Source organism: Platalea leucorodia (genome assembly GCF_965183815.1).
Source record: "Platalea leucorodia genome assembly, chromosome: 1".
In the NCBI taxonomy this organism is placed as follows: Eukaryota; Metazoa; Chordata; class Aves; order Pelecaniformes; family Threskiornithidae; genus Platalea; species Platalea leucorodia.
Window position 1 is genome coordinate 105,816,780 of NC_138823.1, and position 12,507 is coordinate 105,829,286.

At 36.8% G+C, this 12,507-nt stretch overlaps 1 protein-coding gene across 1 annotated transcript in view; it reads right to left on the reverse strand.

Annotated features, from left to right (window-relative positions):
• The window catches only part of SLC12A7 (solute carrier family 12 member 7), a 71,091-nt gene that overhangs the window by 31,381 nt on the left and 27,203 nt on the right, over positions 1-12,507 (reverse strand). Inside the window, exons 7-10 of the mRNA XM_082316688.1 lie at positions 9,281-9,522; positions 6,617-6,828; positions 2,250-2,417; positions 728-826 (exon numbers count right to left, since the gene is read on the reverse strand). Coding sequence (XP_082172814.1) covers positions 728-826; positions 2,250-2,417; positions 6,617-6,828; positions 9,281-9,522 — 721 coding nt within the window. The remainder of the gene's footprint in view (positions 1-727; positions 827-2,249; positions 2,418-6,616; positions 6,829-9,280; positions 9,523-12,507) is intronic.

Genomic DNA, 12,507 nt, shown 5'->3' on the forward strand with positions numbered 1-12,507 from the left:
TGAAGGAAGATTACACTAATAATAATCATATACATAGAGAGAGAAAAGCCACCATTTTTCACCTAGGGATGAAATGAAAGTGTCCATGACAATGAAGTGGTGGGGTTTTTGGGTTTTGTTTTTTTGTTGTTGTTGTTGTTTTTCGGTTTTTTGTTCTGGTTGTTTCGTGGCTGTTTTTTTAATTCTTCCCTGCTAAAACTTTTTAGTTTATGTTCTCTACAACTGCATTTGATGCATAGTTGATTTGTGAAGTATTGGAAGTAGCCAGTTCATACATTATGCAACAGAACAGGTATTTTCTCACACAAATAAGTATTTGTGTCTTCTAGGTATTGAAGGACTAACAATTTCTATTGCTGGTAGTTTGCTTTAAGATTTTCATTGAGTGTACCGTACTAAGTGTAACAACAAAGCAATCTGCCAACTGAAGCATGATACTAAAAACTTCACTAAAACCACCAATTATATCTTGGAATTTAAAGCACATATATATTCATATATAGAATATTCTCTCTATATAAATATATATACAAATAAAATTTGAGCTATTTTTAATAATATTTAGAAATAATATTATATTTTAGACAAATACAAAATATTTCTTTTCAGTTTAGATTTCATTCATTTTATACTCGGGGCAACTCTAATGACTTTTCAATGAAAAAACCTATACTGTTATACCTACAGAACACACACTAGAAAAAAAAAGTCACAGCATAAAGGATACAAATAAAAGACGTAGTTGAAATTGCCAAAATTGTTCCAGTAGGAATAGACTTCTGAGCATCCTTAAGATCTCCAGATCTGTTTGAACCTGCCATAATACCTTAAAAAGAGACCAAGTTTATATGTCATAAAACCAATTAATATTAACTCCATGTAAATAACTAATAGAAAAGGAACATTTAACTTTAAGCCTGATTTAACACACCATTACCAATGGAGCAGGCTACAGATATGTATTGTAATTCTGCACAAATCCTCAATTTATACCTTCATTTTATTCAGAAATTTGTGTTACCACCCATTGTTGACTGAACAAATTCCAGACAGCCCAGGAAAGAGACAGACAAAAACATGAAAAAAATATTTTTCAAATATAACTTCAGAGGCAACTCTACAGTAGTAGCAAAATGCTGGGGATGGAGGTTATAAACTAATGTGGATTTAGCAATTTTAGCCACTGTGACCAAATGCACTAACTTTCTACTAAACAGACAATACATAATAAGACATGCAAGAAAAATCAATAAACTAAAGATATAGAAACAAAAAAGAAAGGAGCAGCCAGGAAATACAAGAAGAATGGTTAGGAAATCACACGTACACATCCCTGTTTGAATCTATCAAGAGAACAAAAATAGTTTCTAGTACATACAGTGACAGGAGGGAAAAAAAAAACAAAAACAAAAACATACAATTACTGACTAATTCTGCCATCTTTCCTAGAATTGCCCTGACCACTGTTGGAGGCAAAAACATGGAAGCTAATGTCAAGACATTCCAGTGCAAAAGCATTGCCAAACTCAATACAATGAAACCCCAACCACAGGCTCAGATATGATGAGATGTTGATAAAAGAGCCTGAAGTAGAGAAATGGGAAAAGTGGGGGACAAGAATACGAAGGCAGATCGCCACCTGGTATTCTATTAGTGAACACTGCTGCAACTTCATATCAGAGTTCTGTTTTGTTACTTGATATTACAATTGCTTAAGCTAGGAGTTTTGAAGAAAAATGTCTCTGGTTATTTCAGTCGAATGTGACCTGAGGAAAATGATATACAACTAATCTAACCTTTAAGCCTGACAAAAAAGTCTCTACCAGTTACAGTTGCAAAAAAAAAAAAAAAAAAAAATTGGACATTTAAACAAATCACAGGCAGTTCATGGCTTAAATACCTGAAACAATCATCTCAATACTTAAAAACTAAACTGTTCTCTCATGCATTTGAAGATTAAAATATTTTAAAGGTATGCATCTCATCTTGAATAAGCATTTAGTAACACATGGTGCTTTTGTTTTCTTTCCAGACATAGAAAATAGCACTTAAACCGATTCCTTGTTTAAGTACTATAACCCCCTAAAATAACGAGCCACCCGCTGTCTCTCTAGCACCAGAAAGTTTTCGCTACGTAAAACTTGGACACACAGACCAGCAATATCGTGTGTCATCAAAAAAATGTTCACACACACACAAAAGTCTTTTTTCAGCTATAAGTACATTCAAGAAAAAAGAGTTGTATCTACCTGTCACAGATGGGAAATAAATCCCTACAAGCATTGTGAAGTAGGTCATGATGTCTGTAAAAACGTAAGGGAGTCCACTCATTTTTGTCTCTTCTGATCCAGCAACTGATGGCTGACCTTTTTTCTCAACTATTGATCCTTTTTCTGAATAGGTACTCCAAAGATTATCTACAAGGGGCAAAAAAAACCAAGAGCAGCAACAATACGATGAATACCAATTGTAAGTGGTGGACATTCCCACTGTATGTCAGTAGAAATGCAGTAGTGTATGGGATGCATCATACAAGAATTAGTTATAGAATTAAATTCTAATGTATTTGTAGAATGTCCACTTACATTGCAGACATATAGATGTATTATCAGGATGTACTGTGAAAAAATAAGGAAAGTATTATCTCCAGATTCAGGCAATCTTAGCATATATTCATATTTCTTGTTCTTATATTTTGAGGAGCAGGTCAAAAAAGAAATGCTACTTAGCAGTAATTTGAGTTCTTTGAGACCTGCTGTACGGAATAACCCTGGACAATAGTTCAGCACTCAGCTGTTCACAGTGAAGGTATTCCACACGGTAACAAAAGCGTAGTAACCAGACTCCAGAAGAGAACTGATAAATTAAAAAACAAACAAACAAAAACCAACAAAAAACAAAGCAAGCAAAAAACAGCAGAATGTGGCTCAAATTCCCCAACAAACTAAGGATGCTTGTTCGATGAAGATTGACAGGTCAAAGAACCAGTAGCTTTTGAATGCTTACATTTGTGGAAACACTGGTTGTGCCCGTTGACAAGATGGTGAGAACATCCAACACTGATTCTTATTTTAAAATGAGACAAGTTGTCTTATCACATGTGAGGAAACAAAGTAGATACTCTCTATCACTGTCGAAGAGCCAAACGATTTTACGCCACAGAAATAAACAATTCCCATGGACTTCCAGGATGATGGATCTGATAGCCAATTTTCAGCCATCCAGTACAACTTAAGGGAATTAAGTACAGTATTCTAATCCTTCACAATAGCAAAAGTTTACCTTGAGCACAATAGGAGATTGACTCTGAATCTCCATAAGAGGCCAAAGATAGGGTACTCACATCCAGATTTGTAACAGAAATCTTACAATTGGTAAGCATATATGGAAGCACGCATGAGGAACGTAAGAGACAGCAGAACAAAGTTTAAAAGGAAAGTAAGTATTAATTGCTACAGAATGTTGTGTGTATTAGTTCATTCAAATGAAGAGGAATAACAAACTGATCTAGAGATAAGACCAAAGCCATAAAAAGAAGAGTTAAGGAAAAGAAGGAATTGTAATTTCAGGAATTTTAGCAAAGATTTGAGGAGTGACATAAAATAAGACAAGATGTCCAAATTAGCATATACTCCCTATGGAGCATAAAAATAAAGTCCAGAAATCAGTTTGCCATTGCCAATCAAAAGCACTAAATACTTAATGAGGACTCAACAGCCTGTGTCCTTTATTCAGTACGACAACAGAACTGACAATGGCCTGAGCACTCCAATTCATACAACTCTAATTGTGGAAGGGTGCATGCCAGCATGAGTGGGTAAAATCAGCTTAGAGATTTTGTAAAATAGAAATCACTTTCCCCTTTCTTAAGATGTCACACAGAGCTTTGCTACACTAATTTCCTATGCTCCTTTTCCCAAAAGCAATAATCCAAGTGGACTTGAAAGTTAGGGTGAGGAAAAAGAGTCACTTTTCAGAAGAGTCCAGACATTTGCAGGGAGCTAGGTTTCCCTTCTAGGACCATTCATGGGTTACTGAGGCTCCTCTAGCAACATTTAGGAACATATAAATAAGATCTGGTACAATGCATCTAACCCAGCAACACGCTACCATTAAGCAGAATGATGTTGATGAAAGTTATTTCCAGAATTATTTCATTATTGTTAGGGCCACATTCACGGGCATGTTTGGTCAGCTATTTGTAGAATGATTTATTATTGTTAGGACGACATTCATGGAAGGTATACAGTAAATATGCATCTCTTGTACACAAGTGCCCAGTAAATGGTGTGAGGACCTAGCACACGCCTCCTGAGACACCCAGGCAGGGTGTCTGAGTATTCCCAGCCACAGCTCAAGAAAAGTCTGCAGCTGCAAAGTTTTCACACAAAGCAGAACATACACCATCAGTGGAGGAAAATTCTCCTTGAGAAATATTTGCCAGTCAAGTTCAAGCTTACATTAGGTATCAGAATGCGTGCTCACACTCAGCAAGCAGGACAGGTGATCCACTTAATTTAGTTTTAGCATTACGTGACACTAGGATAGTGAAATGCACTTTTATACAGTAGTGCTAGTTCAAAGAAATGTTAATCAGTGAACAGAACCAGAGCATATTTTCCCCAAAGCAGAAAAATTAGTACTCAGCCTGAAACCCCCAACACTGAAAGACCTAAGGTGCTAACTATGAGTTTACCTGAAGTTGTATTGCTACCCAAGGACGGAAATATGACAAACGTAAGGACAACTTTTTAGGAGAGTTTCAGAAAGATCAGGAAACTAAAGGCTCACAAATAGCATCTGCACATGAACAGTTGATAGCAACAATAGCAACGGATAGAAACACAAAACACATGGGTGTTGGGTTCTGACAAAACCAGCATCTATTCACAGTTTTTTCCTGAGATTTGAGGAAGTGGGGAAGTCTCAGCATAGCTTTTGTAAAAGAAAGTTGTCAGAAGTATTCAAGTTCTTTGAGGGAAACATAAATGAAGGCAATCCACTTAATTCAGTCCACCTGGATTTCCCATGTTTTTGAAAGATTCCTCACCTAAGGAATCTATAGTAGCCATGTGATAAGAGGAAAACTCCTCACACAGATAAAAAATGGTTCAAAGATAGAAAACAGCAGGTAAGGGTAAAAGTAAATACATTTTTGTAATGCAGGAAAGCCATCAGTGGACTTCCACAAGGATCAGTAGCAGGATGTAACCAGTGCTTTTCAGTACACTCAAACAGCCTGGAAAAGAGAGCTAGTACCAAGATGAGAAAGCTTACTGGTAATATTCAGTTATTCAGAGTTGCAGAAGCAAAAACAACCGCAAAGAACTACGGAAAAACCATATCAGACTCAGTGACTGAACAGAAAGCAATCGATGAAATTCACTAGAGGTAAGCATCAAGCAATGAACACCAGAAGGTGTATCCCTCACGCTGAGCTTTCAGCAGACTTCTCAATGGTTGTTAGAGATCTTAGCATTACTTGACAGTAGAATAGTGAAATGCACTTTTATACAGTAGTACTAGTTCAAAGAAATATTAATCAGTGAACAGAACCAGAGCACATTTTTCCAAAAGAAGAAAAATTAGTACTCAGCCTGAAACCTCCAAAAGCAAACCAGCAGTTTAAAGCTTCCACTACAGCAAAAAATTAGAACACACAGTTGTCTTCTGAGCTGGGGCAGGAAATGTAAACATATTCAGGAAAAATTGTAGATATGCTTGTTCTATGCATTTTATAATTTACCACAAACGCTAAGTCATATTTGTTGCAACAAACATTTCAAAGTAATTTAATTTTTCATTAAGGAAATGGAGTGATATTTTTTAAACATACAAATTTAGATTCCAAGAAGCTTATACTTCATCTAGTATCTTTTTATGTATTTGTACACTTTATATTTGATATTTTAAACTGAATTACTATGGCAGTGGTGATTGCCTCGTGTCCCTATGTAGAGTTGCATATTTATATAAATCAAATGCTATTTTTTAAGGGAAAGCAGGGGAGAGGTATCAGAACACCCATTTCATCCCCAGAAACATTCTTTGTTTGTATACAATACAATTCATTACATGTTCAAAATGAATCTTATGACCCAGTGCAATTGGAATCCCAAGCTGCCACAACTGTACAGGAATGTGAACAGAAGAAAATCTATACACTTTGTAGAACTTCTCCTGTTCAAATGCTAGACTGGAAGCTAGAAAGACTGCTTTTCTCCAAACCCATCACTAACTTGCTGTATTACATTGGACAAGCCACAGGACTTCATTCCTCAATGTACCACCTGTAAATTGGAAACAAGTTCTCCCTCAGGAGAGTTTGAGAATGTATTAATGAACAGCTTATTTCAGTAAGTGTATTTGGCATACAAAAGAGCTAAATACCTAAAAAAAATCAGCTGTGATAAACGGGAAATTAAAGCATTTGATACTAAGCTTCTAAAACCAGATGGAAACTTTATAGGAGAAAGCATGCTCCAGGTAGCAAACTTTCACATAAACAGATTAGAGCTAAAGCAGTAGTGACAGGCTAGACCACTACATCACTGAATACTACAGGCAAAATTAATACTGTCCAAAAATTTTTAAATCACTGTGCTTTCCCACTTACCAGTTAGAACTCCACTCATTATTCCTGGAATCCCTTGAATTTCTGTTACATCATTGAGACTAAAGTAGTCATCACATGTAGCATTAAGCAAAGAACTATCACAGAATAGGCGCCACAAAGCTGTAGTCTTTGTTTCATTATTGCTTTCAGTAAATTTGGCACAGACATCAAAACTGCGTTTTGACAATGTACGGTTTCCAAGGAGACAGATACTATAAAACAAAAAATAAAAGCAGTGATTCTTAAATATAGCGTTGTGCCTTAAGCCATTTTTTGTCTGTTAGACTTCTTCAGAAACCTGTTACTTATAGTACCTATCTTATGGTCTATACTACATCTACTAAAACAGTATATAGTCTGCATATAAAACTCAGCAATAATCTTTAAAACACCAATCAAACATTTCTACTTTAAGGTATTAATAGCTATTTTGCCTTCCGATTTATTCTTTGGAAAACACAGTCAACTCAAGCAGCTTTGCCACTAAATAACAGAGATCATGATTCATTCAGTCCTACAAGAAAAAAGTGAAATTAAGTAATACTTAATATACTTAATATAACAATGAGCCTGATCAAGAAAATACAAAAGTAAGATTAAGCAAGTATGTCACGCCCTTTTCTAGCAAATAAATATTTTAGATGGCCCCCAAAAATATTAAAATCCAAAAGGTAGGAAATAAGCCAGAAGGGTTAAACAGCAAAATTTGAAAACACTGATAGGATTACAAATCAAAGAATCATGTAGCAGGAAGCAATTAAAACACTCAGAAATGAAAGAAAGTTAGAGAACAGAACAGTTTGCAAAAAGCAAATTCCTAACAGCAAAGAATATTAAGGATCTAGGACCATTTCTTTGCTAAGCAACAAAAAATATGTTTAGGAGATATCTATTCCAGGCTTGCTTAACAATTAGATTTTATATAGTATCTATGAAGATGAAAAAAAGGAACATCAAATAAAACGTGTTAGGCAGATTAGTCAAAGAAGACATAGTACACATCTAATACTTCTGAAGGAGCTCAGTTAAGAAGTTGATAACAAACAGTAAAAACATAGCACTTGGCATTAGAACAAGTATACTAAGCCAAGCAGAATATTGACCTAGTGCAATATCCTGTTTCTGATAGCAATTAAGAGCAGATGTCTCGAGAAGAGTACAGGACACCAGTACAGCTTCAGGGTATGGCATCACACGGAAGTTGAGCAGGTTTAAGAGAAAGCTGCTGCTTAAAAAGATTATCTTGCCATTTGCCTTGCTCATTTTTCTTTTTAATTGCTATTGATTTGGTGACCCTATAGCAGCAGGGTGAGTTGATTCAACCCATGGAAACTTCTTCCTGTTTGAGTAAACTGGAGATCATGAGGTAAGCTATTTTACCATCTATAAAATGGCCAAACCTAACGGAGGTTAGTGATGCCAACCTAACTAACCAGCTAAGTGGAAACTGGTCTTTTTGGTGACCAGCTCACCACCAGATCAGCTTTACCATAATATAAAACCACACTTGAGTTTCCCATTTTGAGGCAGACTGGCCAAAATGCGAACAATTATATTTATTGGAAGATAACCTGTCTTTATTCCCCCTCTCGCCCCCAAACAATAATATATCACAGTAGCAGCCACAGATAAGGTTTCCAGGAACTTGATAATAAGTCTTATGTATGCCACATATCCAGGTAAACCCTCTTTTACCTATATAGGTGACTAAAAGATTTAAGTATTTCCCTACTGGAAGTTACAGTGCCTTAGAAATGCAAGTTTTCTTCAGAAAAATGTCAATTTTGAACACACTTATTTTTTTCAATACAAGACTTGATATCATTTTACAGTACAGTCCACAAATACTGCTTTAATGCTCAATTCATAACACAATTATCAACACTTCAATGTACTATGGAATCTGTAACAATCATAAAGCAAAGAACAACTTCAGTCCTGCAGAACAGATGGCACTTCATAACAAAAGTTACCAGGCTATTCTGTTTGTGTGTGAAGCAGTATCATTGTTTTCTCTCCAAAAAGAAAAAGATGCACAAAAATGCTACTCACATACTGATAACTGGACAAAAGAAATAATTCTTAGTGAGCTAAGAGAGGTACAAGCTAAAGGCATTGAGAAGCAATATGCCATGTGTGACAAAAATAAAATTCGATTTTATTAACAAGAAGGTAGAAAGCCTTCACAAACACAAGTCAGTTTAACACTGCAGTGTCTCTGTTTTAAGTAGGAAGAAATGGAAGTTTCAAAAATTTCCTCATAACAAAAAGTTTTAACTATGGTTCATAGCTCCAATGTTTTCTTGAAGTTTTTACTTTATTCTATAGGTTTTTTAGTTTCATTCTTTAGATAAAGCAGCTATATTTACTGTCAGCAAAAAACACCTTCCTGGTCTTTAGGTGTGGATGGAATAACAGGCAGTAACTTTAAGTACCAAAGAACATTTTCCAGAGTATCATGTCTTATCAACAATGAAAGATTCAGATAGGTAACTCAGAATAACAAATGAGCACATGATTGCGCAAAACACATAAAACCTACCATTGAAGCCAATGTGCTTGAAGTTTAGCTTAAAGCATGAAATGGTTACAGTAGCTATTCCCTCCACACACTACTTTTTTTTTTTTTAAATAACCCACACTACTTAAAGATATTGCACTTACGGAAAGTCAGGGGGGTCAAAAGCAGTCTTAATAACTCCAGCATATATGGCAATGATTGAAAGAATCACACAGGCAAGGAAGACCAGTGCAAGTTTGTTGACATACTTTACTCCCACAAAAACTACTATGGCCATCAGAATGATAATACATGTTCCATAAACTCTCATGTTGTTCAGCATAGCCTCTGTTTCTTCACCAGCCTCTTCTGCTTTAAATATAGCAGCACTTGGAGAAATGTAGGTCTGCAAGAGATATGACCAACTATCATACATGTAATAACAAACATTTTATTAAGAAATCATTTACTTGAACTTCAAAATCTAAACTTCTATTACAATATCGGTTTTACTCTTTCACAAACAAGCTCAACCAGATGACATGGGCGTTTGGAAAGTGTAGAGGTAAAAGGAAGGGGGGAGGCAGGGACGAAGAAAAATTAGTTTTGAGAGTGAGGTACTGCTTTTGATCCAGCCTCTTCTCTCCCCTTTAAGAATTTCCACTCCTCAAATTCATGTCTCTGCCAGACAGGAAAAACCAGTAAGGACCTGGAGGGGAAGGTACTGACAAAAATTAAAACAAAAACACAAAACCAAAACCTAGCTCAAAACATATATCCTAGATTCATCTGAAGCATTTGCTGATTGATAATTCCATTGATTGAAACAAAATATGAAGAGTCAAACAAAAGCATAATAAAAAAATGTTTCCAGTACTATAGTCCCTGCACTATATTTCATAAAATTCAAACAAAGATACCTTAAACATCATACTTTGAAAAATGTTTTATGGTGAGTTTACCTTAATTTTTAATCTGAAGTTGCAACAGCACAATTTAAGGTTAGTGTGACAAAGCTTAGTCCTGTGCTAAAACAGACAATTTAAACTACTGTAATTTCAAACAGGATTCTCTTACAGATCTCAATTTCATATGATTTTGTTCTAGGTTCTACCTGAAAAGAAGTTGGAAACACAGGTTATAGGACTTATACGGATAAATGCAAATGAAGAGACAAACTCTGACCAATAGTTCTGAGACATCTGTGTACTACACTACACAATAAAGATCTCTCTATTCCTTCTTCTAACATCTTTACTAAAAAAAAATCTCTGCTTAGCTATTAGGGGAGTACTGGGGCTTGAGGCAACTCCACTCCTTCAAAACAACTGCTAAACTGACTATTCTTAAATAATCTAACTTCTTAAGGCAGGAAGAAACTTTGAGCAGGAGGCTATCCTGACATGTTCAGAACCAAAATCCAATAATAGACATAGACAATACTTCACTATAATTTTACTTAAATTTAATTAATTTTAAATTAAATTTAAATCTAGTAAATTAATATTTACTAGAATGCTAGAAGAGATAAAAATTGTTCACATCACCATGAAAGAAAACAAAAAAAGCAAAATGAAAAACTGATTACAGATAGTGTATTTACATATCATTATTAGAAAATCCTACACTGTGATGTTGCCGAAGTGTCAGGCTCTCTATGGAGGTACTCCAGAAGGTTTTATTGTGTGCTTTGTTGCCCTGCTGTTCACAGCCTTCGCTGGGGAAAGCCACAGGCAGACAACTAATTTCTGCCCCTCCAAATAATCCATCTCTTAGTGGAGGAGGGGGAAGAAAAAAAAAAAAAAAAAAAAACAACCAAACAAACGAAAAACAGACCAAACACCAATACTTGTGCCTTTTGTGGCTATGACAGGGGTCTTTTCTGAGATCATCTGCCAAGATATGACATCCTGGGAGGCTCTTTACCTTGAATTCCATAGCTGAACCCCATATATGTTTATTAGCAATACACAAAACCCGCATGACTTAAGTAGGGAGAACAGTGCACCAAATTCAATTCACAATGTGACATGGTGCTAGCGTTAATATAGATCAGATCTCACAAGCTAGCAGTAGTGAGTGAGGACTGTCTCTAATTTCAAATCCAGGCTTTTTTGAATTTATGACATGGTTCACAGTAAGTAATTTCAGAATTCCTCCTTATTGTACCTCCTGTGCATATCTGCACAGTCTCTGATATGATGACCAATAACTGTCTGGCACCTCCTGGATGAGGCAAAGCCACAGTAGCTGGGCCACTGCCATACGTGCAGTCTTCCACAGCATCTGTACAGGAATAACAGCTGCTCAGGGAGCTACTTAGTAAGGTCCCCGGGAAAAAACTTTTGAAGGTGCTGAGGTCCATAAGGGCTGGTCACTTTTTAAGTACCTCCTCCTAAGAGCACAGGAGCAGGCAATTCCAAAATGTCCGAAGTCAAGCAAGCAAGGTAGAAGGCTGGCTTGGCTGAGTAGGGATCTTATGCGAGAACTAAGACAAAAAAAGAAAATGTATGGCCAGTGGAAGCAAGGTCAGGCAACATGGGAGTACTACAGAGATGCTGTTCACTACTGCAGAGAGGAAATACATGTGGCCAAAGCTCAACTAGAGCCGAAGCTGGCCAGTACTGCTAATAGTGAAAGGCAGGCCAGAAATAACATTGGCCCGTTACTTGATGAGCATGGTCACCTCACGAAGAGGGACATAGGAAAAGCAGAGGCATTTAATGCTTTCTTCACCTCGGTCTTCAACACCGATGATGGGCTCTGGGACCCCCAGAGTCCTGGGCTAGAGAACCATGACTGTGAGAATGATAAACCAACCAACCCACCCCGAACTTGTGCCGGATTTGCTGCTCCAGCTGGATCCCTATAAGTCAATGGGGCCCCATGGGATTCATCCAAGGGTACTGAAAGAGCTGGATGATGTCATAGTGAGACCTCTCCCAATGATTTTTCAACGCTCCTGGGAATCTGGGCAGGTCCCAGTTGACTGGAAGCTGTCAAACTTTGTCCCAGTCTTCAAGAAGGGCAAGAGGGATGACCCTGGTAACTACAGGCCTGTCAGTCTCACCTCTGTGCCTGGCAAAATCATGGAGTTTATTCTGTGAGTTATTGAAAAACACCTGAAAGACAACGCACTCATTGGCCCCAGCCAGCACGGGTTCATGAGGGGAAAGTCCTGCTTGACAAACTTGATTTCATTCTATGACAAGGTTACCCACCTAGTTGACCAAGGGAAGCCAGTCAATGTAATCTTTTTGGATTTCAGTAAAGCCTTCGATACTGTCTCTCACAGTATCCTCCTGGACAAAATGTCCAACATACATCTGGATAAACACATAATGCAATGGGTGAGCAACTGGCTGACAGGTCAGGCTCAATGGGGTTACAT